Raw genomic sequence first — 27,529 nt, 5'->3', positions numbered from 1 at the left:
TGCCTGATTTTCATCAAAAACATTTTTGCCATCCATTTTGTTCCACCAGGAGAGCTGGTAGAATGGAGTTGATTTTTACACCTCCATGGCTTTGTTAAAACCGCACGTTCTCAGACCCATTTTCCTCCTCAGCAGAAGCACAGTACAGTACAGTCAAGAAGATGTATATATGATAGTACATTCCCGTCTTTACAGTGCACAGTGACAAACGGCAGACCAGCACACATTATAAATTTCAGATGCTTACATTTGGCCTGGAAGAGTGAATTTCTCTTGACTGACTCTAGAAAACCTACTTATATTTAAAAATCTGCAAGATACGTGACTGCCATAGACACATGAACCCCTGCCCACACATGAGCCAAACCATAGCAGCTGGTCACTACTGAGCTTACAGACCACCACAGACAGGGCATGAGTCAGGTCAGCTTGGATTCTATTGAAGCTGCATTCTCTTGCACTTACCACGGTCTGAGGGCACACACAACTACCACAGCTCTGTAGGCATGGAGAAATGGCTGTCTCTGATCCCTCAGAAGACAAACCATATTTTTAAATGTTTTCCTTTAGAATATTATGTACATCCCAACAACAATCTTGTTTTAAATTACAGTCTTTAACATCGCAAGCATTAAAATAGGGGTGCTACAGTGCTTCTTTATGAAAACTTATATAGCCAGCCCCTCCTGCTGACAAGCTTTTTGGCCTGGGTTACTCAAACCTGAATGAAGTTGAATGCTTGACAGTCTTTTTTTTTTTTTTCCCTTACTAGTGACCTTATCCTTATTGGAAAGTGCATTTGTAACGCTCAACTTTATTTTCTCTTCAGTAAAAATAAAAAATGAAAGCACCAAAATAATACAAAGAACTGGTTCTCGTTTGTTGACATCGTCTCTGACAGATATACTGGCCCCAGCAAAAAGCCACCCCTGTATAGCCAATATAAGTAGCCTTTCCTATTCCTCTCTGGTAAAGTCTATTTTCCCAACAGAGCGCAATTTCTGCAGGGAGAATATACAGAAACATGAAAACCAGGATACAGAACTTTTTCAAACAAATTTGCCTGGCCACCCCTTTCTGAGCTAAAATCACACTGCCAAATCATATTCTACCTCTTACAATGCATGGGCATATGGATGAATCCTATTTATGACAATAAAATACGTGGACATATGAATGAATAAGCAACATTATTCTTCACACAAACATCACCAAATGTACATGGTTTACTCCTCTGCCTGGCAGAAACTGAAAACTACAGTCATTTAAATTCTGTCCATATTGATAATAAAAGGAAAAATATATTCAAATGAGAAAATGGAAGGGCAAGATGATACCTGTCAGGAGTTAAAATGTTATTTTCAGAGCCTGAGCCAAGCTATTTGTTTTGAGGAGTAAGTCAAATTTTCATTAAACCCAGCTTAGATTTGGTTGTTCAGCTACAAGGGCTGGGATGCAATGCTCATAAGGTCTATATGATTTCAAAAGACTTTGCAGAACTATTGTAGGGTGAGTGTAACCCTAGTAATGTTGCCAAAAAAATGGAAGAGATGCAAATGAATTAATCTATAATTAGTGTTTTAGGCACCTCCAAAGGCATAGTGAGATATAAACTTTCTATGATGTATAAGCCAGATGTCTTGGCTATAAAAGAGCATGTTTGACTTTTCTCAGCACTGCTACATTTATTGTAGGTACTTTTGTTTTGGGGCAACCATTTTGCCAGGCCAAGGAGTCTATGAATATTGAAAAACTTACAATCTGCCAGTAAGGCTTTGATGTGCAAAAATGCTTCTTTAATTTTAGCAATAAAGAACATAAATTCTGCTTCTAGAGTTCCACTTAAGTGAATCTGTAACTTCTTGTAAGCATTTAAATGTCTGAGCAAAGTTAGCATTGGAAAAAGTAACAAATATTAATTAAACTTTCACCTTAAACCAACCCAACAGTCAGCATCTTGCTTGTGAGGAAATTCACAATTGTAATTTACTGACTGAAAAATTTCTAATTCAGGGTCAGAAATGGATACCAAGGTTCCTTGTAGCAAGAATGAAAGTTTTATCTGGGTAGCAAGCATCCTTTATATTAGAAATATTCCTTCTGTGAATGGGGAAAAGTTTCCTATTTACCCATCAAATATGATATCAAAATAACTGTATAGAGCAAAGCAATTTAACAAAAGGCACATCACAAGAAAGGGAGGGATATAAAACTACTTGGTGTGATGCAGGTGTGCATCTTTGCACTGATTTGTTCTGGAGGAGTCAACCCTGGTCAGCAGCTTGGACTGCCAAGTGCAACCACATCCAATCCCTTTCTGGGAGGCAACTGTTGGGATCAGCTTTCAACTCTACTCAGTGCTATAACAAAAGCACTTGTAAGAGAGAATCACTACAGCTGCACTGGCACTGCTGTGTTGAAACTCCACTTGTACCACCCACAAAACCACAACCTGAGTTTTCACAGCCTGTTTTCTGCCAAACTGCTCAGTAATCTGAAAGCAGACCCCTTTATACAGGGAATACAGAAGCCACAGCCCTCAAAGTGTGTATACAGGAGCATACTCTCCAGCATGCTCCTACATGGCACCTAGATACCCTGATCTGTGAACAGATGCTGATATGTGTGTCCTGTTTTCACCAAATACAGCCTAATATGCATTGCTGCGTCTTTATGTGTGCTTTCTTTGTGCATAACCAACCTATTCAAAACCTGAGTCACAAGCAGAGGTACCTATGAAAGGGCAAGCAGGATGTGCTACCACCTTTGAGCAGTCAAATGCAGTGAACAGCACGGATATGGGAGACATCATATGTACTCTTTTCAAGTGGAAAGACAATAAGCTTCCCACAGGAGAAGCATCTTTATAAAAATCACTAATCTAATGAGTCATCTGAAGTAAAAATTACCTGGACACAGAAGCTGGGTTACAATGGCATTATGGGTCACTACAATATAATCAAGATGAGAATTGTTTGGCCAGTGAAGGATGGAGAAGCATGAAGGAAAGAGATTGCTCCTGAGTTAGGCCTCACACTTTGCAAGAGTTCCTAAACAAAAATAACATTTTGCAGTCCATAGCACCATACAATCACACCTTCTGAGTGAACACATCATCCACCAAAGAAAGAGGATGGGAAGTATTGTCTAATCTCTGACCTCTAAGGTATCTCTGGAGAGAAAACTGTCAAAATATCCCATATGATGATGGTCCTCTTCTCACGAGACCACATTTTTTTCAGAAGAAAGAGTGCCTATAGATCTAGTCTTTGAGTGGCACAGACCTGGTGTTTAAGAAAGAATGAGCAACACTGAAAGCTTTTCAAAATATCAAACCAAGCCACTCTGAAAGTGACACTTAGGAATGTGTTGTCAGACCAGTGACACTGGATCAAGGAAATTGTAACTGGAAAACAGTAAAACAAACTGTTGATTCTGATGTATGTTTTTTATGAGACCTTTCTGTCAGGACTGCTAAGGTCTTTGCTACATGCTATCAGAAATGATTTTTTTACCTGCTCAGCTTAGGAACAGGAAAATTTTCTTTAGAAACCTTGTTGTGCTCAACTCAATACCCCCATGTACATGAGATGCATCCTTAGTAAAGTAAGAAGTCGAACTGAAGAACAAGATTTCACATGGTATCAATATTCAGCCCACCTGCACGTATACCATTGTGGGATGTGGGACTTTCCATTTACTGACTGCTAAATTTGTGTTAAAAAAAAAAAAAGGCAGTATTTTCTCTTAGCATCATCTCTTAGATCGACGGAATTATATAGCTCAGCCTATAGGCTTTGAGAGCTAAGCACATCATTGCTGAACACAGACTATTTTGGGTCAGGTGGGTACTGAACAAAAAGACAAAAATGAGGTAAAAGGAGCAAAAGGTAGCCTAGATATGAAATGGAAGAATGAGAAAATATGCATAGTTGATGGCATACGTAGTAGTGATCTGGGGGAAGAATGTAGAGTACTTTCATCCCAACATTCTTCTCCAAATTTATATTTATATAAATATATTTAATTTATATATATATATATATACACACACACACACACACATATATATATATAAGTCAATCCTGTTGATTGACTACGGTGAAGAAAAAAAATGCCATTTTGCTGGACAAAGTGTGGACAAGGGTACAATACTGGAGAGGACCAACAATTCATTTCAGCCACAGTAAGAGAACGAGGAAAGGATGAGTTATGCTGATAAATAGGCTAAAGAAAGAAAATATAGACTAGAAAAGGAGATTCTGAACCAGAGGAGAAAAGATGAACTACTAGGAGGGGTCCATTCCAAGGTGGAAAGAAGAACTGGGAAGCCCAGTCCAGTGGCTGCTTAAAAAAACATTACTAATAAAAGAGAAAGCCCAGAAGGACAGACCTGTAAGAAATGACAATATGAAGACAAACTACATTTTTTTTTTTTTTTTAAAAACTGTTGATTTAAAACTAGCATATTATCCCATGCAGTTGACACTACTGGTATAAAGTAAACAAACTATGCACAACAAACCCCCCATCATCACTAGGGAACCCAAGTCCTCTCATTTTACTGAATGCTGCTTCTGTTTCCTACTAGTGAAAAACAGAGCCTGATTGAAAGAGTTCCTTTGCAAATACTATCATTATTTTAAGTCCTCTGGGAAATTCTTTTTATGCTCAAGTAAATACTGAATAATAACAATTTGCACTGATTTCATAAGAAATAGTAAAGGAAAAGGGGGATAGCTGTAACTCAGGAAGGTAGTTTTTCTCACATAATCAGAGAAGAGCTATTGCTGCAAAAATATTTTTAAAGTTCTTATAGCTAAAATACAAAAACTACTTCTCTATAGTGTTCAAACCCTTCTGCTTTACTATGAAAGATAATACCACACAAATACAAGTTAATCCAGGCATCTGAACTGCTTTCTGTAACATTTCCATTACCCTTTCCATTTTTATACGCACCAAATCTGATAAACAGAGATTATATAAAGAGAAATCTTTGGAGCTTTATAGCATGAGTATAGCAGAGACTAGTTTCCTCTTAAAAAAAAAAAAAAAAAGTAATCCCAACGCATACATACAGTCTGGTCTAATTAAAAAAAAAAAAAAAAGCTGACTTCTGACTTTTGTTAGTAAAGAGAAAAAAAAATCATGTTAAAAGATTCTTTGACTTTAACTTTACTTTGTGCTAAATATCTTTAAATGCTTAAGATTTTAAAAGCTGTATCACAAATCGAAAAGAAAAAAGAAAAGAAAAGAAAAGAAAAGAAAAGAAAAGAAAAGAAAAGAAAAGAAAAGAAAAGAAAAGAAAAGAAAAGAAAAGAAAAGAAAAGAAAAGAAAAGAAAAGAAAAGAAAAAGAAAAGAAAAAGAAATCTCTGCTTTATTTTGCTTTTTTTTCCTATACTGACACTATGTTTGTTCTTGACAGACCTGTCTGCCCAAAGAACAACAATAAAGAAAGTAACAAAGAACTGAAATAGAAATCTCTGTTAGGATTAGGAGTAAAAACAAAATCTCAAAAGTATTTAAAACAAAATTATCACAAACAAAAAATTGGATGCTCATCTCCCTGGGGGATGGGCACCAAAGAGTGTCCAGAAGTTGATGCCAGGACCAGAAAACACAAGTTACAGAGCAGTAAACAGAGGGGATTGGTGAGAAAAGACCTGTAAAACTAACCTGTATTCACATTTGGAAAAGTGTGATGAGTTAGGTGGTGGCAACCACTTGAAAAATAATCCTGAATAACACTAGCTATCTTGTGAAGACATGCTGTCAAAGTTTAAAGCGCGCTGTTTATTTCTCTCAGCAGGTAGATGAGCCTTTAAACACGGAAACATCTATATGCATTTCTAAATGAAATGTCCTTCAGTATAAAAGTAACTGAAATAATAATCCTGTGCTCATCTAAATAGCTATCATCTGTATTTCTTGCATGCCATTAAAACCAGCTAAGTAATGTTGATCATCTGGCTGCAAGATGAAATGATGAAAGGACTGGAACATGGAGTTGTATGGTGCAATTCCTACTGCAGAAGGAGGACTGCATACAGGAGCACTCCTCTAGCACAGGCCACTGGAAAAAATCTGGTGTTGAGGTAGTAGTAGATGACATTGTATACAGGCAAGGGAGGGCAAAATGAAGGCCCACCCCTGCTCTGCCAAGCCATTCTATTAACCTTGCAAGTATTCTCACGAAGCTGCATTTTCTAAGAACTTCCTAGCTTACTTTTAAAAGAAAAAGTGTGAAAGGAGAAACTTAACCTGGTCCTTCCTGTCTTTCTTCAAGGAGCTGGAGCAGCTACCACCATATTCCATTCTGAGGGTGTTAAGGCACAGGACAAGCTTTGAATGTTGAGTCAGTGTGCTGACTGAGACGTACATGGTGCGATGAGAGTATTGGCACCTCTCTTGGTGTAAGCCTGTGTGGCAGCACGGCTATTTCCAGGGCTTGCTTTAGTCCATCTGCTACAACTGCTCTAAGAGTCTACAAACATCCCCACGGGCCTTACAGGGTGTCCAAACAAGGCTGGCAGGAAGGGCAGGAAGTCTCACTCAGTCCAAGGCCTAGCTGGTATATGCAGTTTCCTCCCTGCATAAAATTACACTCATCAGCAAGGGCTGCAGAGCCATTATGGGACAAATGTGGCCAACCTCAGCACTTGGATACAAGGGCTGTACCTTGTGTCCACAACAGGCCTGTGTACAGATGGCACTACCACCATCACTGGGTGCCCTGGTCTCTTCACAGCACCCAGCATTCGACTGGTAGCTCTCAGCAACTGGGGAATGAGGTCGTCTGCTCTGAGTCAGGCAGCCAACAGGACAGGACAACATCTCTTTGGAAAGGGGATATGACACAGTGCTTCCCACCACCTGGCAAGTAAGGCCTGGGTTTGCTCAAATTAGTTCTTGCTGCCTGCACAAACCAGAAATGTCCTGCGGACCCACTGCAAACAACTGAGAGTGCTCTGTGTGGAGATAATAGCCTGTGAAAGGGGCTCCACCCGCTATTGTGAAGGACACAAGTTCTGCTCACTACAGACATTCAAACCTGAACTCTGAGGCTTTGCTGACTTGCACTGCAAACCCCTGAAGACAGAGAATTACACAAGGATACTCACAGCAGAATCAACCCTTCAGTTTGCTGCTCATTAGCCCAGAGAAGAAAAGCTGAAGTGCTGCTCCATCCCTCCTCCTCTGGTCAAATCCCTACCCTCTGGTATGTAGACAATGCATTTCTCAGCTACAGATGATGATCCTTTTTGGAATTAAGACGTGACGCTCCCCCTCATCTAGCTCGGCTGTCAGCACGATGCAGTTGTCCCCGAGGTCTGCCGAGGAGCACGGCAGCTCCGCAGCCGTCCCTGCTGACTGGCTTCTGACGAGTTTTTTCCTGCCTCATCATACTACAAGCAGAGTACAGCGAGTCCTGCAGCCTGCAGGTGTCTCCCAGCAGAGGAAGCTGCAGAGCCCCTGGGGATCATGTGTGGTCCCCGAGCAGATGTTGACTTGCTCTTGGTGCTCTTCGTGAGGCAGACCCTCTCTGATCCTGTCAGCGTGCTGAAGAACACCGACTACCAGAGGACGGCCGCACTCCCGCGCCTGCAGCTGCTCCTTTAACGTACAAAGGCAGGATTTCAAGTGAAGAGAAGAATGGGAGTCTGGCTGCAGCGTTTCCTTCACAGCTATAACAACAGATTGGAGGAAGCTGAGAGTTTTGGTGCCTGGAAAACTGGATTCTAAATCGTGAGAGGCTTTGAAACACCACCCCGCCCCCCAAATAAAACAAAAACCTTTGACTTCTCTCAGCAGGAGGGGGAGGGAGGGCGGATTTACCATGAAGACAAATCGAAGATGCAGAGCCCTGCTAGCAGTGAGTCTGAATCTGATGGCTCTCCTCTTCTCCACAACAGCTTTTATCACAACCCACTGGTGTGAGGGCACGCAGAGGGTCCCCAAGCCGAGCTGTGGGAAGGAGAAGAAGACAAACTGCCTCAACTACAGTGGGAATGAGACTGCCAATGAGACAAACCAGAATGTGGTTCACTACAGCTGGGAGACAGGAGATGACCGCTTCCTTTTCAGGTATTTCCACACTGGGATCTGGTACTCCTGTGAGGAGAATATCAATGCTTCTGGTAAGTGTAAAACAACTTCCTTCCAGCTTGTGTTGCTTTGTGTTTGGCTCGGCGTAATAGACAAGCTGTTCTATGCTGTATCTTAATGCAGATTTGCCCTGCACACAGAGGCAGAAATTTAACATTTTTTTTGTTTTTGTTGTTAAAACACAACCTGTTTCCAGTGAGAAAAGATTTGCTTGTTTACCTGATGGCTGATGTGGGGTCTGTGCTCTAAAGCCGGCTGAACCTCTGATAAGCAATATGTGTTCCCCCTCATTGGGCACTGCAGCCAGAGACTGGCCAGTGTTTCTCTTCTGAGAGCGGCTCCATGGAGCGCACAAAAGGCAGCGGCTCTTAGTTGTTATGGAGATTCTGACATTTCCCCCATCTAATTGCAGTTGTCCCCTAAATAACCCAAAGGGCAGTGGTCTGAATGACAGTGAAAGCACAAAGCTTACTGTTTTTATCAGGCTGTTGCCCAGACTTCCTCTTTTCTAGCATCCATAAGTAAATGAGTACTCACAAATCCTTCCTGGTGGCTGGATTGTATATTATATATTATATATATATATAGAAGTAGAGTAGAGTAAAGGTAGTTAAAGGACAGAACTGAGCACAAGAAAGCTTATTCCTGTTCCCTGCTCAACCATTCACTTACTCAGAACCACAAGAGGAGACATCTCTTCAGCTATTCAGTAAAATCATTAGAAAGAAATCTGTTTCTGTACCCTGGAATTCACCAACAAATGAACCACTGGAGGATGGGTGGAAGGCAGACCCTACTCCCAGAGCTGTCTGGTAGAGCTAGCATCCAAGCTCTGGTTTGGAAGAGCTTTGCTGCCATTGTCTAAGGAGTAGATTGGGAGGTTGGTCGTTCACCACGATTTGGAGAGAAGAACAGCTAATCATCCTATGTGTCTCCTAAGAGACACAAACCTCCCTGATACTGGGAAGTTTATGGGATCTGGTAAAACCCTGTATAAGTGTGTACTATGAAGTGGGACAAACTTTGTGAGCATCTCACAGTCCATTTCAAAGTAACACTCTGGACATTAGAAAAAAGATTACTTTTGGAAATATTCTCAGGCCATAGCAGACTTAAGTGAGCAGCTTAAGACCCTCCAACATTTTGAGCATCTTAGCTGGGATTGGCACCATCAAACATGCCTAAGTTTCTGGCAGACGTTACAAGCTTTCCAAGCCAAGCTTTATGTTCAGGATAACTTGTAATTCTGTGACTCTAGCCCATTCAGAAAACTGAATTATCTTTGTGTGAAGAGAAATACAGTGCTCTATTCTGTACTGAGTACACAAAGCTGTGCTGTAGTGAGTGATTTTAGGAGGTAGCTGAAAGCCAGCTTTAGAAAGTTATGGTGAAACCAGGAGAAAGAAGGTTGTTTCTCCGCTCTAGCACACCACTACAGCCAGCCACATGTATGTTTCCTCTTATTTAAAACACTAACTTGCTGAAAAAGAACATTTCAATTAGCAGACCAAGAATGACTAAACTTTAGAACTCAATCAGATATAGGGATATATTGGCTTGGACAGACAATTGCTTTGTTCAGGATTTATAATAGTGGAGTTTTGTTGGTTTGTTTGTTTGCTTTCTGGTAAGGACAGGAACAGTAGAATGGACACAGATTTAAATTTGATCCCCAGAATGTCAACATAAACCAACCAGTCTTAGTCCAAACTTTCAGGTTTCTAGTACCTATGTACTCTAGTACATTGTCATGGCCTTTTGCAGCCTGATTGGCAGTCATTTCATCTAACCTCCAGGGTAGTAAGGCCACCAGCCAGCCCCAGTCCAACAGCACTGTCGTCATTGCTTATACATACAACTCCTCTGCTCTATACACCTATGTGTAATCAGTTCCATAGGCTGGTCATGCTGCCCACAACATGCTTACAGACCACACTTGTATCATATGGTCATATGGTCACTGTGTTGTTATTAAACGCGTAAGGATGCCAAGAGAATGTCAAGAAAATACCACTTAGCACACAGACGGCAGTGTATTAAATCAGTCAAAATCACTAGCTTAAATGGACTTCATACTTTCAATAACACTTTTCTTAAAGTTTTACCAATAGCATACTGAAAATGACTGCATAAGAAAGTTAGCCTCAGTACTGTCATTAGATGCTCCTTAGTCTTCCATTGCTATAAGTTACTGACTCCATAAAACGTCAGCATCTTCAGAACACCCTTTGTCCAGTTCGCAGTAATATGTCCAATTCTCACTCAATCCACATACTGAATGTACCATCACCAACACATTGTATTTAGCCAGGTGCTGTTCCTAACGGGTCTTGTAAATTTGCCACACTGCTACCACTGTTATTCTGTGTCTTAGAGACCCTTCACTCTGGGTATCAATACCACACATTCCATACACAAAGCACGGCTTGAAGGATTCACACATGACATTCCCATAAACATACTGTTTGCTGAACACTCTTCTTTTAGCCCCACCTGATGTCAACAACAACCTTCATCTAGGCCCAGTCCTTTCAGCAACCAGCTCTGTCCTTTCAGCTTCTCAGCTCTGTCAGCAGTACACATGGGCACAGACAATGGTCAGTGCCATTCCTATAGTTCTTCACGTATCCCTGATTCCTTGCTGCAGATGTCTGAAACAAAGCAACATGAATCCCACCTGCAATTCCAATAATGCTCTGTGTTGTTGTGATGTTATCAAAACAAAAAACAAAACAAAAAAAAATTTGAGTGTCTTCCCTTCCCACTGCTTATCTGAGAAGTCCATTAAGATTACAGGTGTAGAGGTGCAAAACCATGCCATACGCTGTCTGTACAGAGGCTAGCAAAGCATGCTTTCATCATGGTGCAGGTTTGTAGGTTTCACTAACATCTCTAACAGAGATGTAATGTTGTGATTATTTCTGAAATATTTTGTGAACCTAAAGTTTGCTTTTTATCCAGCATGCTTAGGACTGCTGAAGTATCTGAAAAACATTTTGCAAATGAAAAATGAAATTGTGAATCCTGGGAAAAAAAGGGATTCAAACATATATATTCTATTTGTGTGTATGTCCTCCAACTATTTAGCACAATTTCTGACTGAAAAGTATGCTGAATCCCAGTCTAGTTAAAAGAGGATGGAGGTTCTCCCTTTCAGAGTGGGTTCAATGCTTTGGATCCCAGGCAGGTGGATGTACCTTCCGTAAGAGCGATACGTCTAATTTCCAGAAGGAGATCAAGCTAAAGCATACCCTATCAGCTGTATAGCTCATGCTTGTTATGAGTCCCATTCTGCACTTAGACGATCCACAGAGTGCTTGGTACCTCCTTCCAGGTTATGAATTCCTTACTACGGCCAGGTGACTCAGAGCTGAGCTCCCTATTGTTTTATTTTTTTATTAGTATGACCTCGAGTGCATATCTTATTTCACACCTGCTGTTTGGGTCTGTGCTTGTGTCAGTACTGGACACTTCACAGGCTAGTGATGTGCTAGTAGCAGCAGGGATAGGAAAGATTCAATGGTAAACTAACTGGTAGATTTTCTGACTAAAAAATGTAAATAACATAAAATAATTAACACATGAAGTAGCCAAGGTGGCATACCTTATCTTACTGAGAACTGGGAAGCAATAACATTTTTGCTCATTAGAGAATGTATTTGATTTTAATAGAAATAAAACATAACTCAGATCTTGTTTAAGTGGCTAATAAGCAGGCAATCTCAGTAATAACATCCACATTTCAGGCTGAAAAGCAGCATAAGTACAGCTGTCTAGGTGCCCTTTAAGAGTACTGTCCCATCAAATAAAATTGATCCTTTCCATGTTGCTTGTCATGCTCCACAGAAGCCAAGGAGATAAGGAATGAGTATACATAGGCTTGGTCTTATTCTTGGAATTAAATTTTGAGCACAAGGGGTCTATAACATTTTGCATTCTCTGTACTACCACATATTCATTAGCACTCTTTAAGGATTAAATGGTATAGTGGAACACAATATGTAAGGGTATATCAAAGTGGGCCACAAATAAGGACAATAAATGCACATTTGCAAGACCCAGAGAACTAGAGAGGTGTATCCTGCCGTCTTGAATAAATCTCTAACATGAAAAGACAAGAACTTGCCATACATTTTCACAGATCCATAGCAGTACTGTTTCACCCTTCTCTCCCCCATGATGTGATAATAAGCATACGTGACTCACTGTAGGCAGCTGTCCAGGGAGAGGAAAACACCTTGTGAATTTATAATTAAAAAGCAAGAGGAATTGGGAATTATTATTGGATTACGAGAAATGTAATATAATTGTCATTACTGAAACCTGGTGGTTTTATTCACATGACTGGAATGTAAAAATTGCAGGTTTCAAATTGTTTAGGAAGGAAAGAGTAGGTAAAAGAAATAAAGGAGGTAGCACTCTATATTGAAGATACAATTTCAAGTGATGGAGGGCCTGCATAATTTTCATCTGAGACTGTTGAAATAATTGGCACATGAAAATGCAGCTTTAGTAGCAAGAATCCTTATTAAATCTGCATATTTCTGTATTCAAAGAAGACTGGAAAAAATTATACAGGCCACTTGACCCAACCACATTAGGACAGGTTTTGAGGAAGTACTCAGTAGGCAACAAACTGGCTCTATCAAAGCTGCGCTTTTATCAAAGGTGGGCTTTTATCAAAGGTAGAACTTTTAACAAGATGAATACCTTCTTAGACAAGAGTAATGCATTACACCCAGTCTGCATGGATTTACATAAACTGTTTGATAGGATGTCCCACTGAAAATTCTTTACAGAACTAGAGACAGCAGAGAGAATCGTAACAGTGTGGTGATACATATAGACATACATGTACTTCCAGTGGAAAATGCCAAATATCCAAAGCATCTTCAGACTGGAAAGAAGCCACAAAGAAGAGAGCTATGATGGGGATCAACAGGGAAGGACAGAGTTAAATCTGTTTCCACTATTTGTGATCTTGAGGGTATAACAGACAAATATTCCTTCCTGAAGAGCTGCGTGCCATGGAATGTGTTACTAACAAGATTATTTGAGAGCAGCTTCCAACCAGGAATCCCCCAGACTAGTGATGCAGTACTGATACCAGAATGGGAGTACATGGGTGGAATCACTCTAAACCTGCTCTTTTGCTCTTCCCTAAATATCTGCTACATAATGATGATACAAAGATAGTAGAGCAGGTAGAAATTTTGCTTGAAGCTGTGGTGAAGATTTTATCATGTAATATTTATTTTGATGGGGATAAATAGAGAGGCTGTAAAATCATTAGTGAGCAGTCTTACAAGGAGGTTGTGTCAAGTAATATAAAAAGAGAAGTGATCACAGTGGAGATGAGATATATCTAGTGGTCCTCAAATTTGGTCTTGGGAAGATTCTGTTATTGCAGTGATTATCGATATCTAGGGAAAAGAAGTAGGAACACAATTCATGTCATATAATTTCTTAAAAAAAAAAAAAAAAAAAAAAGGCAATGTGGATCCCACAGCAAACGAGTGGACATTAGCAAATTCAGATGTCTGTACCTAAACTGATCAACGGCATTGTTACAGTCAGTAGAGAGTAATGAGTGTTTCTCAGGACATCTCAGTACTTACAGGAATCTTAATTTGAAGAGAACAATCCTACTTTAAATGTATTCCTTACATATGCTGTGACACAAAGTCTGGAAATATTGGCATTACAGAGAGATTTATCTTCCTAACTAAAAGTGTGAGCTAGAGGGAGTGAGAATAATATTCTATCAGTATCCTGCTCTATGTCAGCAGGGTAGTAAGAATAGTATTGAACTAATTAAAATGAAAAGAAATTTAAAAGCACCAACCTCTAAAGAATAAAATTCTGTGAGGTTGGGGGTACTTATCAGTGGTAGGCAAAAGATAAGAAACAAGCTGTGGGGCAGCATTTGACAATGAGGTGACTGCAAGCTGCAAAGTGCTGCAATATGAAGGAAAAGTGTTATCTTATGGAAGAATCAGCACCAGTGTGCATTTTGTTAACACCATAGGTAGGGTAAGAAAAAGGGAGAGTGTGAAATAGATGCACAGTGGGATTTCTAATGTAGTTAAGGAAAAGAGAATATCCTTCAAGAGAAGAAAAGAAAGAATGGTCCTCTTTAGTATAACAAATTAAAGATCAAGAGGGAATAGGATGATACCACAGATATATACACACACACATACGCGCATGCACATATTTAATTATCAAGAAAAGAATATGAGTTAAGTAATTAGTCATTGAGAAACAAAATGAAAATCCAACAAATGGTTCCCAAAAAGTGAGTCTCTGGAATTCACCTCCACAGGGGGCAGTGTGAGCAAAGGAAACCAATGGGCAGAAATCCTTACCTTTTAAATTCACAGAAAGACCTGCATGACAAAAGAGGAGTATTTCTGTCATGAGGAAGCTTGGCATGAGTACTGCTTAACTGATTTGTTGGTATCTTAAGGAGGTCTGAAAGAAGGCATCTTGATTTGACTGCCTTTTGCCACACCATGTTTATATTATATTAAATTATATTGCATCCATATTTTGGGGTTTCCACTGGTCACTGATGGGAGCCAAGAAAAAAATAGTTGCTAGCTTGCCATGTTTTCTGGAGGGTTTTATGCCTTCTCAGAAGCATGAGAAATTGGCTACAGCTGGAGACTATGCAAGGAGGATGCTTTGCTGCTGTTGACATTTCAGCTTCTCAGAATCTAATTGTTATGGCTGTTCATGCACTGAACATAAACTGATGATCTAATTTGGGATCAGAAGAGAAATCTCCTCCAGGTTAGGTAACAGGGATGGTAATGGATTCTTGCCTTCCTTTATAACAGAGGGAGAAGGATCTGTTTCAGAAAAGCACTAGTGAGTCCCTCTTAACAAATCCTGGGTTTTTGCTTATAGAATAAGATCATTCTGGCCATAGGAATTTAAGCTATATGAAAAGAGTCCTCACATCTGCTTGTCTTCCTCTTGTTTCTCTTCCTGTAGTACATAATAGCTGTGGTTTCTGTTGTGGTCATTGCTTTGCAACAGACCTTCAGATTTTTATAGGATGATGGGGATGTTTCGTGTCCTTGGTGCACTGGGAATTTTGGATATGAAGTCCTCCCAGTCCTGCTAGACAGACTAGCTGTATGAACATCTATCATACAAATAATGTGGAAATAAAATCCCTTCATGCTGAGACTGGTAACAGAGTAAAGTAAGGGCAATGCATCATTCCTTCTCTGGTATGTTATTCTGTGTTTTATGAGCAAAAACTACGTTGCTTCCTCTTCAGATGTGTCAATACTCAACCATTTAACCAGTCTGGAAGGAGGTATCTGAGGGGCTCTCCTGGTTCCCCGTAAATGGAATAAACTTAAAAGAAGTGGAAGACCAACACGTGGGTATTGTATTTCAAAGGAACGGTCAAAGGATGGTCAAATATGACCATCTAAATAACAGACACTTAATTCAGTGCTAGTTACTGCAAAATATAAACAGATGCATTCAGGACTACAGAAATAAAAAGGAATGGAATATCAATCATCATGGAATCCTCATGGTTTTCAAATTACACCAGACTAAATCCTGATTTTAAAATTCTCCTTATGTGGAATTAACAGAGCTAAAAATAGGTAAAATTAGGCTTACTGACATCTCACAATGTGGACTTATCAGGGAATAGGGACACTTCTATCAGGATCCTCTGTTAATCAAGTTTTGGTGTAATGTTATTCAGTATTCTTGTAGGTAATCTAAATGTTTATATATATCTTTGCTGATCTAGCTCGCCAATGATTTAAAGATTACAGAAGACAATAAATAATGAGAAGCAGATGTTATTACTATGGAATGACATGGCCTGTAGAATAGTCACAAACAAAATACACTTTCAGGTGTTCCATCTTGCATTTGGCTACATTATAGGGCATGGCTGGAGGGAAGGGCATAAACCATGCTTACAATGTGGGAAAATGATTGGGAATCAAGGTCACTCCACCATGCTCAGACTCACTAGATTTGGAGAGACATATGTCAGTACGGGTTCTGCCATTCAAGGTCCCTTCTCCTCCAGCAATCACTTTGCCTCTTACCTACTGTCACTTGCATGTGTTTCAAGCTACAACCATAAGACTCATGTTCAAAGCAACATGCCATGCCATGATAGTAATACTCTGTTCTGATTTTGTCTTTTTCTCCATTTTTAGCACACATTAGCTTTTGATGTTTTCATTTTTTGGAGTAATCCTATCCGTGAAATGGAGTTTCCTTCTTTGCTCTTAGAGACTTTCATCTCTGCCTGCCCCGCTTACGTATTTCTGCAGCTAGGGCATGGATCCAATACAAATACTCTGGTTGGGCGTTATCTGGAGAGAAGTTTTGGTATGGTTAAAAGAGAATTCACACTGAACCACCACTAATTGGAAAGAGTGGGAGATACTCCTTTGATCTTTGCTAATCACCAGCCTGAAGGGAACTGCTAATACACTCACATGAGAAATTGTAGAAGACATGTCATGCATATATACAGTGAGGGATATATCACTGATATGTTCTGCCAAAAGCATAATTTTTGGTCTTTCAGTTTCCTGGGGACAGCTTATAATCCTACAGACAGCAGACCCTCTGATATCTAGTATGTTTTGGCAGATTTACATTAGTAAGGTCACTCTTGTTTTTAGAGTACTGTGTCACAAATAACAGCAGATGGGAACTGTACAAATGGTAGTTCTTTGCCCTGAGGTCCCAGCAGAGCCAGTGAGTAGGAGACCCATCTCCACTTCTGCATTAACTGGAATGACACCTTGAAAGAGATGAGTTTCTTACAGCTATTGAGACTCAAAGCAAGGTGCAGAGTTTCTGACCACAAAGCTAAACACAGAATAAGCGCAGTGTGACAGATTGCCACCTGTGGGATGAACAGGCAAAAACTCTTTTTACCATTGTGAGGTTTGAAATGCTTAACGTAAGTCAGTACTCTGCCTGATTTAATCTTTTCTAGTATAAAGTCAGGTCTAATTTGACATCAGAATCATTGAAAGCCTCTCAGCACCATTGGTTCCTTGGTTCTCCCAATCACTTAGAAATCTAAACTGTTTTCCAGCTCCCCAAAGGTACACACATCTATGTGTATGTACATGAAGGGCCACTCAATCCATCAGGTCTTACTAAGGTAATCAGATGTGTCTTGTGACTTGGATGTGTTTCAGTTAGACATGATTTGAGAGTAGCCTGTGGATACGTTTGCTTTCAGATACTGTGAAAGATTTTCACACTACTTAGAGTTCCAGTGCAGAAAACACAGTTGCCATGGCACATAGTCTGACTTAGCAAAGCCAAAGCCACACTGGTTCATTCCCTGCTCTGCCTGCACCACAGTTACCTACTGCTGCAGGGAAGCAAAGGGGAAACTCTGGAATGAGGATTTTGCCTCTCTAATAAGATTATTAACATTTCTTTGTGACTATGTGAATTGAGGAAAAATGCATGACCAAAATGAAAAAGTGGAAAGCTTAAAGAAGTAGTCTACCACTGTAAAAGATAGAAACTTCTAAGAGTTCAAGTTTGCTAAAAGAATTGGAGAGAAACAAGAACTTGGAAGTTGGAAGCGAGAGAACTGTTGATGGGCAGCAGCTATGAATGACAGCCTTCAGAGTGACAGAAAACAATTATTTTCATAGTTCAATACATATTTAACTGTAACTGTAACAATTGATTTATTTCCCAGAAGAAGATACTGTTCCAGCAAGATCAACAGAGTCAACTGTAAAACGTTGATTTTGCAGATTAAGACTTGATTCTTCATTAGAAAAAAAAATTAAATCAATTACGTGCTTTGTCTGGTATCAGTTTAATCAAAACTGGAACATTTCACTTGTTAATTAACCTGATACAGCTTAGTTTGAATGAGCTCATTAACCTGTATTTTCTCTAATGTAGTATTTTATTTCAATGAAGTTGTGTTTCAATCCTCATCCTCTTCTAGGTTGGGGCCCCTGGAGGGTTTTATCATTTTGTAGACAAATACAATGATTTTGCTCTCAGTAGATGATGTGGAATCTCATTAGAATCACATGATTCCAGATATAGTTGGAGAGATAAAGAATTGTAAGGGCCTATTGGGGAAAAAAAGGGGACCTTGTCATTCATAGGCTGGGAGCCAATGTTGCTAAAAGGGAATGCTGTTTAAATGAAATTTAATCATTTAACGGAACTGTACTTTTGAACTCATGAAATTTTATGCCGAGTAAGTGAATACAGGCAGCTTTTTCTTTTCTTTTTTTCCAAGATGAAAAGCAGAGTTATAATAGAGATCCTCTTTTCAGTCAGAACTACCACATTTCTTCTAAGTTACATTGCTTACCTAGAATATTTTAAAACAGTGCAGTTGGAAGACGTACCAGCTAGGATTTTTCAGAGTTAGTTTTTATTTTTCTGCCCTGGATATTAATGAGGCATTTATCACTGGCTCAGACAGGAAAGAATTCAGGAACATAGGATCAATAAATATGATACAGGACATCAGCTTCTGGACCTTGCTATGGCAACAGTTGTTATAAACTTAGAATATTGTCTTAAAGCCTATGCTTTCCATGTGTTTTCTGCCCTCTTCCTGATTTCCAGCCCAAACCACCAGCTTGGTCTGGACAAGTCCAGCCATTGTGATGCAGTGTGGTGTCCTGAAGACAGAGAAACTGTTCCAGGTGAAGGTGAGAAATCTGAATTCTCCAGCTACAGAGTGGGAAAGGAGTGAACAAGCCATACATTTTAGGCAACGGGTGGAAGAAACAGTAGAATACACATTGGTCTCAGGAAGACTCAAAGTCAGCATTAACATTGGTCTTGGAAGTACATCTGTGTGCTATAGTTTAGACCCAATCTATGTGCACCTCAACCTGCCTTTCCAGATGTCCTATATAGCTCTGCAATTACTCTCTAGTGACCACCACTTCCCCATAAAAGGATGTCAGCCTGCACCCACTTAGGAAGTTGCAGCTAGGCGTATCTGACCTGTTGCAATGCAGTTTCATTGTCAATGACAAGATGTGCATAGCATAAAGGGAAAGGTAGCTCATGGCCCTGAAGCTGATATCCTGTGCAGTCCTGACAGCTCTATGGGGCTCTGTCTTAATTTTCTGGCAGGTTTGAATTCTGGGGATTTGGAATAGCCATTTCTCTTTCTTAGCTTTTGCTTTCAAATTATTGTTCAGGCTAGGGAAGTGCAGATGCCCGAGGAAGGTATGAGGAGGCAGCATTTGCTTCCAATACAGTCAGAAGCAGCTCAGCAATCTGAAGTGTGTGTGACACACTGAAGTAAGAGTCTTCAGTGGAGAAGGTATGGGAGCAGCTCTGCTAGGTCCAAGTACTGTGGACAGGAAGCTGTCTGGAAGACTGGCCTGCCAGTGCCACTGTATGGCCCTGTGTCTGCACAGGAGGGTTCAGTGGTGCTTTTAGTGACTTATTTGAGGTGCCAGGACAGGCAGGTGACCCCTTCATCACTTCTCGACAGCATCCTGCAGTGCCTACTTCCCATCCCTGCAGCATTCTCACTCTTTACCAGCTCATTTACCCTCTCCAAAATGCAACACTGCCAAAAAAATGCCTCATACTTCTTTTTTTCCTGAAATGATTTTTCAGACATGAGACCATTTTAGTGACAAGCATGTGCCATAAGCTTGGGAGGGCTGGAAGCCCTGGGCTTCTGACCATGTTATGAGCAGGAGGAGAAGCACTATGTAAGAAGTATGGGCCTCAGTGACACTGCAAGTGATATAGTGGGATCATCTTATGCTGCCACAACTTTCTTTCCCATTCCCATGGCCTGACACTCCTCTGAGAGATATACTTCTTCCCATACACTGCTTCCTAGGAATGCACAGAAACCCAAAGCCAAGCTTTCTTCAGAAGAAACCACAGAAGAGCTGGAAAATATTTGACTTCTGTGCTGCAGGTGCTTGCACGGCTGCAGAGCCATGAAATGGGATGAGTTTCAGCAAGCCTGTATGAGGAAACGTTATGTGTGCTCCTGGTAATGGAAGCTGAACCCGGGGGACTTCCAGACCCAGGGGATTTCTCCTCTCTTGCCTGTTTGCTGCTCCTTTCCTTTGTAGTTCAGGCTGTGTAGGTACTCAAGATGGAGATGCACACGTGCATACAGAGAGACGTGTGTTTGACTCTTACATGGCTGGCCATACAGAGACGTGCCTTTACAGCACCCACAGGACCACCAACAGCACTCCCATCAGGTAGCCCTCACCTCTTCCTCCTCTCTGACTGAGCAGGTTCCAAGATCACTAGTGAAGCAGTACCCACTCCTTTCCTCTGTAGATGCACAAGCACATCATACTCACGGTCCCTCAAATATTATCATGGGCTGTAGGGCTATGATCTGTACCAAGAACTCAGGGCTGTTAACCCAGCCACCAGCTGGGAATGTGGGTCTTTCCAGATATGTCTCCTCCTCCTCTGTCTAGTTCAGTTTGAAAACCCCTAGTAAATTACAAATGCACACACACGCATGTATGCAGGATTAAGTTACATCAATCAACTAGGGAAAAACACAGACAAAAGTCAGTATTTCCAGTTGCTGGTACCTATAGGCCACTACGACCTATGCCCCATTCTCAGGAAGCCCAGCAGAGATGCAACTGAACTTGTGCAGAGCCAGCATGCTTAGGAAGGAATGCATTTGCCAGGGCTTGCATAGATGACATCACAGGTGATGTTTTTACCTTACCCTTGGGAAGCCATGGAAGAAGCTGGTACCACAGGTGTGCTTCAGTTCAGCTGTTCAGTCCTCTCTCCTCAGCTTCCAGCAGTTGAGCTCCAGAGAGCTTCACATACATGGCACGGCAGACAGTGTTCAAGCCAGGTCACATCTCTTCTTTCTACATAAGTTAGTTATGTACAGGAGAGATCACTCCTTGGCTCTCTCCTCTGTCAGAGTCACTGAGACAACTGGGTGAGGGCAGGTCTATCAAGAGGAGGAATCTTAGACACTGTTCTTGTTGCATCCCTAAATGCTCCCTTTTTTGTATTCTCTAAAGACTCTCCCAGAGCCTGGTTATGAGAAGATGCATCTGGAAAAGGGCAGCACAGCAGGATAAACTCTGCCAAGTCTAAAATTAAGCTAAAGAGGGCTTAAGAGATCAGTTATACAAGATATCCAAAAATAACTTAGAATAAATCCTAAGAGGAACAGTGAAAGCACTACTGATAACTTCAGTTCTCAGTGAGATGCATGTCTGCACACTCAAGTACGAATGAGCTCTGAGAACAACACCAGTGGTTACCACTGAAAATGGAGAAGGGGTTCCTGTGCTCCAGTGACAGGAGAAACAAAAGGAAGTGTTCTTCATCAGGAGCTGTTTGTGTAGTTCTCAGCACAAGCTTTAGCACTAAGCCCAGCACAATCTGGAAGACAGCAGTTGAGCATGAGGCAACCTTGCTCTCCTTGTCCTGCAGACTACATTTAGAGGAAAACACAATTGTACCACTAGCTTCCTCAGTACCCAGAGATACCAAAAAGTATTGTAATTATCTTACCATGTATCTAAAAGGCGTCATGTGTCTCCAGCTCTCAGAGTGTTCTGTTTTCTTTCTGTAGTAGGAAATGCCATTCCCCCTTGGCTGTCTTGGGCAAACTTGCTGGAGAGTTGGGTAGCTGTTAAAGGTTTCCAGTAATAGGGCTTCAGATTCACTGCAGCTGGGGAGACATGACTCAGTAAAGTCAGGTTCAGATAAAATTGAGATAAAAATAATAGCTTACATCTGAAAAGAAATAAACAAACAAACAAAAACAAAAAAAATGCAGGTCCATATGTATAGCATGAAAAATCCTGCTTAATCTGCTTATATCGTGTTCAAATTTAAAGGTCCTTCTCCTTATATTACTTTGCTTTGATGGAATTTTTTTTTTACTTTGCTTTGTCAGGAATACATTCCTGACAGACATCATGTCCTATGATGTAGTCTCTGGATGAAAATGATTCCTACTTACAGCACAGTATCTTTTTATAGTCCACCTACTTGTCTGGACTTCTTGGTCAGGGGCCTAAAGTTCACTAGGTGTGAAAAGAAATTGAGGGAGCTGGGCTTATTCATGTCCCTACAAGTATAGGAAGTATTGCTACAAAGATGCCAGAGCAGCTAGAGGAGTTCAGGTTGGACATTAAGGAGCACTTCTCTAGAAGGGTGGTGCAGCCCTGGGACCACAGCCTTGGAGAACCTCCATCCTTGGAGCCACTAGAGATGAGGTATCTTCATTGCTGAGGTATTTCAGGATTTGGCTGGGCAAAGTCACAGGCAACCTGATCAGGTGTTCACGACAGTCCTACTCTGAACACAAAGCTGGACAAGAGGCCTGCAGGGTCCTGTCAACACGGTGCTAGTGGGCTGTTAGGATTTCTGTGATCCACCAAGTATCTTTCAGTCTGTTGGTTCCAAAACTTACTCTTCTGTCATTCCTTCTGCTCAGGTGTGGACAGCCCAGTCTCCTGGGAAATAGAGATTTCACTTTGATAAGCTGTGTTTCCTTTTCTTGACTGTCCTCTTAACACCTGGATTGACAGAGTCCTTCCCTCTGCCCTGGTGATATTGAAATGTTTCTTTCAGGGTCACATGAACCTTTTATTTTATAGTAATTTACACATAGACAAAGACTACAGATTATGTACACAGCACGTTTTAGCATATTTAGCACAGGTTTACAGCAGCAAAAAGTAAATAAAAGTAGCAGTATTAGCATTATAATAACAGATAACTATTTCATCACAGTCATCATTTGAATAATTTCTTATATGTCAGTCCTGCTGACAAAGACATCAGAAGAATTAACATTTTATAGTGGTTTGTATGTATAATTGCTACTCAGAAAAAAAAAAAATTGCACACTAACTTCAACATCACTACAGCATTTCACTTCTTATTCTTTTTTAATGGCTCACATTTCCTAAATTAGTCATTTGTCTGTGCAACTAAAAGTGTTGAAAAGTAATAAAAACTTTAGCTGTCTTTGCATCAATTGAAGTCTTAAAGGGCAGAATGGATTCTTCTCCATTACCTCCAGCAGGCATGCCATGCTTTGATTCCTTGAGGCAGGGCAGACAGGGTATGGGGCAACTTGTAATATATTGAAAGAAAAACATTCATTGGATGGATGCATCTAAGCAGAGGATTTATTTTATAATTTCTGTGATTGCCTGAAGAAGAAAAAGAAAGGTCAAAACATCCATCTTTAAGATACATTACCTTCTCAGAAGCAATATGCTTCTCAAGAGTTCCTGCAGAAACTGAGGTAGAGTCCTACACAGAGAAACTGTAATTTACAATGATAAACGGATAGAACAGCCACAAGGCAGAGGGAGTGACGTGGGGCTGTGTGGTGGTCATGGCAATGAATTTGTCTGCTTTTTTAACAATGGGTTTAAAAAGGTCTGAAAATACTATGCAGTTTTTTAGCTTGCTTTGTGCTTCATGTTTTGTCTGTCATAGTCACAGTGTCATATCTAAACTAGGGCCTGATTCATGCCTTCTGGAAAACTGGGGTGAGTGAGGCTTAGACATCTGGAACAAAGTAGTCAGAGTTAGACAAATGCCTTTGTTTGGTCCCCCCCCAGAAAGATGATGTCTGTCTCTCCAGTGAACTAGTACTAAATGTCAGGTTCTTGTGGAAAATGACTTTTTTGCTTTCTGCTGTAGCATCAAGTGCCCAGCTGGTGTTCCAAGCTGATTCTCAAAGTCTTTAATGATAACCTTTCCAAAATAATCATCTGACAGCGTGAATCCAGTATTCTCTACAAGCGGGACCAGAATGATTTTTGTTCTGCTTAGCTTGTTCCCTGAGAACATGCTTCCATGGGTTGACTTATAAAATAAAGTCAACTATTCTCTGCTCATTCACATTCTTCCTTGCATGAGGAGTACAGTGCTTGGGGCACTGAGAAAGTGCAGCCAGAATTTGAATGTTATGCCTTGTACAAGAAAGCCAACTGAATGCCTCTTTAAGGGCCCTCAAGTTGGTCCCTCAGGTTTGTTGCAATCAAATCCATTAACATTCTTTGAAGTGAAGTACAGAAAAGTTGTCCAAATGAACTAAAATTTTGAAGAACTTTCTCTATCCTTGAGCCATTACATAGGATTTTGGCAAAAGTTAGATTAGACAAGACCTCATTCCTCACTTTTCACTCTCAAACCACAGAAGTTACCTCTGTCCCAATGACATCCTCACCAGGAATATAATTAATACACTGTCTTTGCCTTTGGAGTCTCTCTTGCCTTGTATGCTCAGGTCGTGTTCAAGTAATGCCACCGTCCTCTCTAAAACATGTACAGATGCCAGCCAGTCAGCCATCCGTAATTTTCAGCTGTGTCTTGGTTGGAACTATCCAGGATTGCTGTAATTATAAGTTTTCATATTCTTCTGTAGCTCGTGCACATGTTGCTGCAACATCCTCCCCACCCACAAACTCCACTGCATGTCCCTCTCAGCTCAGACCAATTAGCAGAAGCTTCTCAGTTCTGTTTGTTGTCAGCTCCCTTTTGATTCCACATCTGTGTCTACATTTTGCTTCATTGATTCCATGAAAAATTTCATCCTCAATGTGTGATTTACCCACTGCTTCTCTGCAGATTAGTCCCTTTCCATGTTTACCTTGACCATTTTCTCAACAACCAGGATGCTTATAGCAAAATTCTGAGGGCAGAAAAACAACCTGTTATTCACTTTCCAGTTTCTCTCTATCTATCTTTCACATGCACTACAGAGGATTAAACTAAATTCCTTCCTGAAAGCTTCACATATAGCTGAATACCTTTCACCTCCTTCTCTCTTTTGTCCTCTGGCTTGCAAGCTGCCCCAGGCTCCTTCTGCATTAAAAAAATAAATGTTTTCCATTCTGCAGGCACTATGAAAACCATAGATGGTAACAATTTAATGATTTGTCTATTTAGAGTTCCTTCTACTCTAAGCTTAAGATAGGTTAATAAAAATAATTTGCAAATCTTTTATAGAAACAAATCAGGAAAGTCTCCTCGAGACTCCAGAGAATGTAGTCCAAGACCTCCTGTTAAACCAAGTCCTTCTAAGGAAAATTTCTCTGTAATCCACAGTCAAGAGTCATTTATTATGATATAGAGGAGTTCTTCATTCTGGTGAAGGCTAGTGGACAGTAAAAGTCTTTTGCAATCTCTAAAATACTTGCCGCTGGTTTCTCAGAAGATACGCTGTACTAGCCAAAAACATGCCTCCTCTTCCATCATCTATAGAATTCACTCTCTAAAGTTTCTTGCATCTTCAGGTTTTTTTCCAAAGACTGCCACATTTAATTTTTTTTCCTAAGAAATTACCAACACATTAAAACCTGTCAGAAAATTTGGAATTTTTCTTTCCTTTTTTTTAAAAAAAAAAAAACTCAAGACACGGCTGGCATAGGCAAACTGGTCCAACAAGAAGACACCAAGTCACCTGGAACATTAAGTTTTCAAGACACACAGTTAAGGTTTCCTGAGCCAAGGACTTAGATTACATTTGGACTATTAAGAGTCATCCTATCTAAGGCAAGGATAGCAATGTACTCAGAAGAATAGATGCATGCTAGATGTAACTCAATGTACGCTGGAATACATCTGGGCTAATTGACCTAAAGTAAGACTTCATTGGCTCTGCTGCCACCCCATCATTATTACCCAGAGGAGTGTTGGTGCCAGCTGCCTGTTATTGCTACTTGCAGGTGGTGCTGCCAACCAGGTACACTTTTGCATGGACCATTATGCTCCCTGTTTTAAAGTGGTCCATTGCATTTTGTTGTTGTTGTGAGATACTGGAGTTGAGTATTATCAGGAGTGATCTGCGTTTAAGTCTGAGAATAGCTTCTTGAAACAGAAGTAGCTTCACCCAAGCTGGGGAGCTCTGATGCAGCTGCTGGCCTGAGACATTTGGGTGTTGCAGGAAATGTTCTGCACTGGATAATGGAGAGTCAAACCTCCATTTAAGGTACTGAAAATTCCCTCATGCTACCTAGGACATGACAATTTGGGACCTCTGCATTACAAAGATGTTTTAGTCTAGCCTTGAGAGCTGCTGTTCTTTGCAAATGATGGTTTTCATCACATTTTCCTTTCTTAGATAAAACCTGTTCAAGGGAAACTAAGTAATTCCCATAAATATCAATGTTTGTCTTCTACAAAATGTAGCAGAGTGGATAACAATCAGACACGGGATGAGTGACAAGAAAAAGGAGCTCATGTTTCCCATTTTCTGTTTTTTAACTATGCAGGTTGGGAGAACTCTGAGGTTTAGGTAATTAATGAAAGGACAAAGTGAGAAAGGTTCATTCTTCTGTTTCAAATAACTTACTGAAATCTTTAGTAACCTTATTCTCATGACACCACTGAACTGGTTTGTCATGATTTCATTTTTTAAATTTTGCTTTCCTAGGAGGTTTATCCATTCTCACCTTTGGATCTACCCTAGTCTTCCTCCCCCTTCTCTCAATTTTCCTTGCACTGAGTCTTTTGAGGATCAACTGCATCCTTATCCCAGCGTAAGAAACAAAGCTCCTTCTTTCCTCTCTGTACTGATGACTCAGACACCCATCCATACTCTGAACCCTTCTCCCACCCAATATGCAGCTTCCTGTCATCTCCTTGTGGCCATGCAGTGAACAGAAGGAAGAACGAGGTAGCTCTAAACTGTCAGAGATCTCTTTTTCTAGTCACTGAGAACAACTTACCATTCTTTTCACTCACCCCTATGGCATAGGCAGGAAGTTGATTTTTGGCTGTTCTCATTACTCAATGTCCCTAATTCCTGCACTTCATGCAGATTTAATTCTTTAGGGTAATTGTCCCTGCTCTGTAGCCATCAGAATTGCAAGAAAAAAATGGGAAAATCACTTTCTGAGTTTGCAACACCTAACATGTCACTTATCTGCTACTTCTCATTATTCTTCCGTCCTCTTATCCTTTCTTTATTTTTCTCTGCTAAAGTGCCTACCAAGATCTAATCAACAGCAGCCTACCTGAGTTGTTATATAAGCTGTTACCCTTGTGCTCAGTCATCTTGCTGTGCACTCATTCTGTCCCCAGTATCCTCTTGTTTTATGCCTTTTCTTTCTTGTGCACTGTGGGACTGACAGGGTGGCTGCACAGTACATCACCACTATTCATGTTATTATGGACAGTTGCAAGCACAAAGGGGCCCTGATCACTGGTGCAGTTATTGCATGTCTATGCCTGTCTCTGACAAGATGGAGGAAAAATTTAGAGTAATTAGCATTCTCTCTCCTATCGTCAAGTCCTTCAGCTACTTTTTCTTACTCTTTAGGCAAATTTCCTGCAATTTAGGCAAATCCAAATTCTGTAATTACCATACATGTTGCATGAACAAGTGTAGCAGTGTGCTGCTGAATGAGCTTTGGTGGG

General features: G+C 40.5%; 1 protein-coding gene across 2 annotated transcripts in view; it reads left to right on the top strand.

The window, feature by feature from the left end:
- Positions 1 to 7,514: 7,514 nt before the first annotated feature.
- The window catches only part of GSG1L (GSG1 like), a 62,821-nt gene continuing 42,806 nt past the window's right edge, over positions 7,515 to 27,529 (top strand). For both annotated transcript variants that reach the window (XM_082772836.1, XM_082772837.1), the window contains exon 1: positions 7,515 to 8,142. In XM_082772836.1, the coding sequence (XP_082628962.1) occupies positions 7,842 to 8,142 (301 nt within the window). In that variant the 5' untranslated portion in view covers positions 7,515 to 7,841. The remainder of the gene's footprint in view (positions 8,143 to 27,529) is intronic.

Source organism: Aythya marila, assembly GCF_965140915.1.
Source record: "Aythya marila genome assembly, chromosome: 15".
Taxonomy (NCBI): domain Eukaryota; kingdom Metazoa; phylum Chordata; class Aves; order Anseriformes; family Anatidae; genus Aythya; species Aythya marila.
The sequence above is the reverse complement of the archived record's forward strand: the minus strand, read 5'-3'. Positions and strand labels throughout refer to the sequence as shown.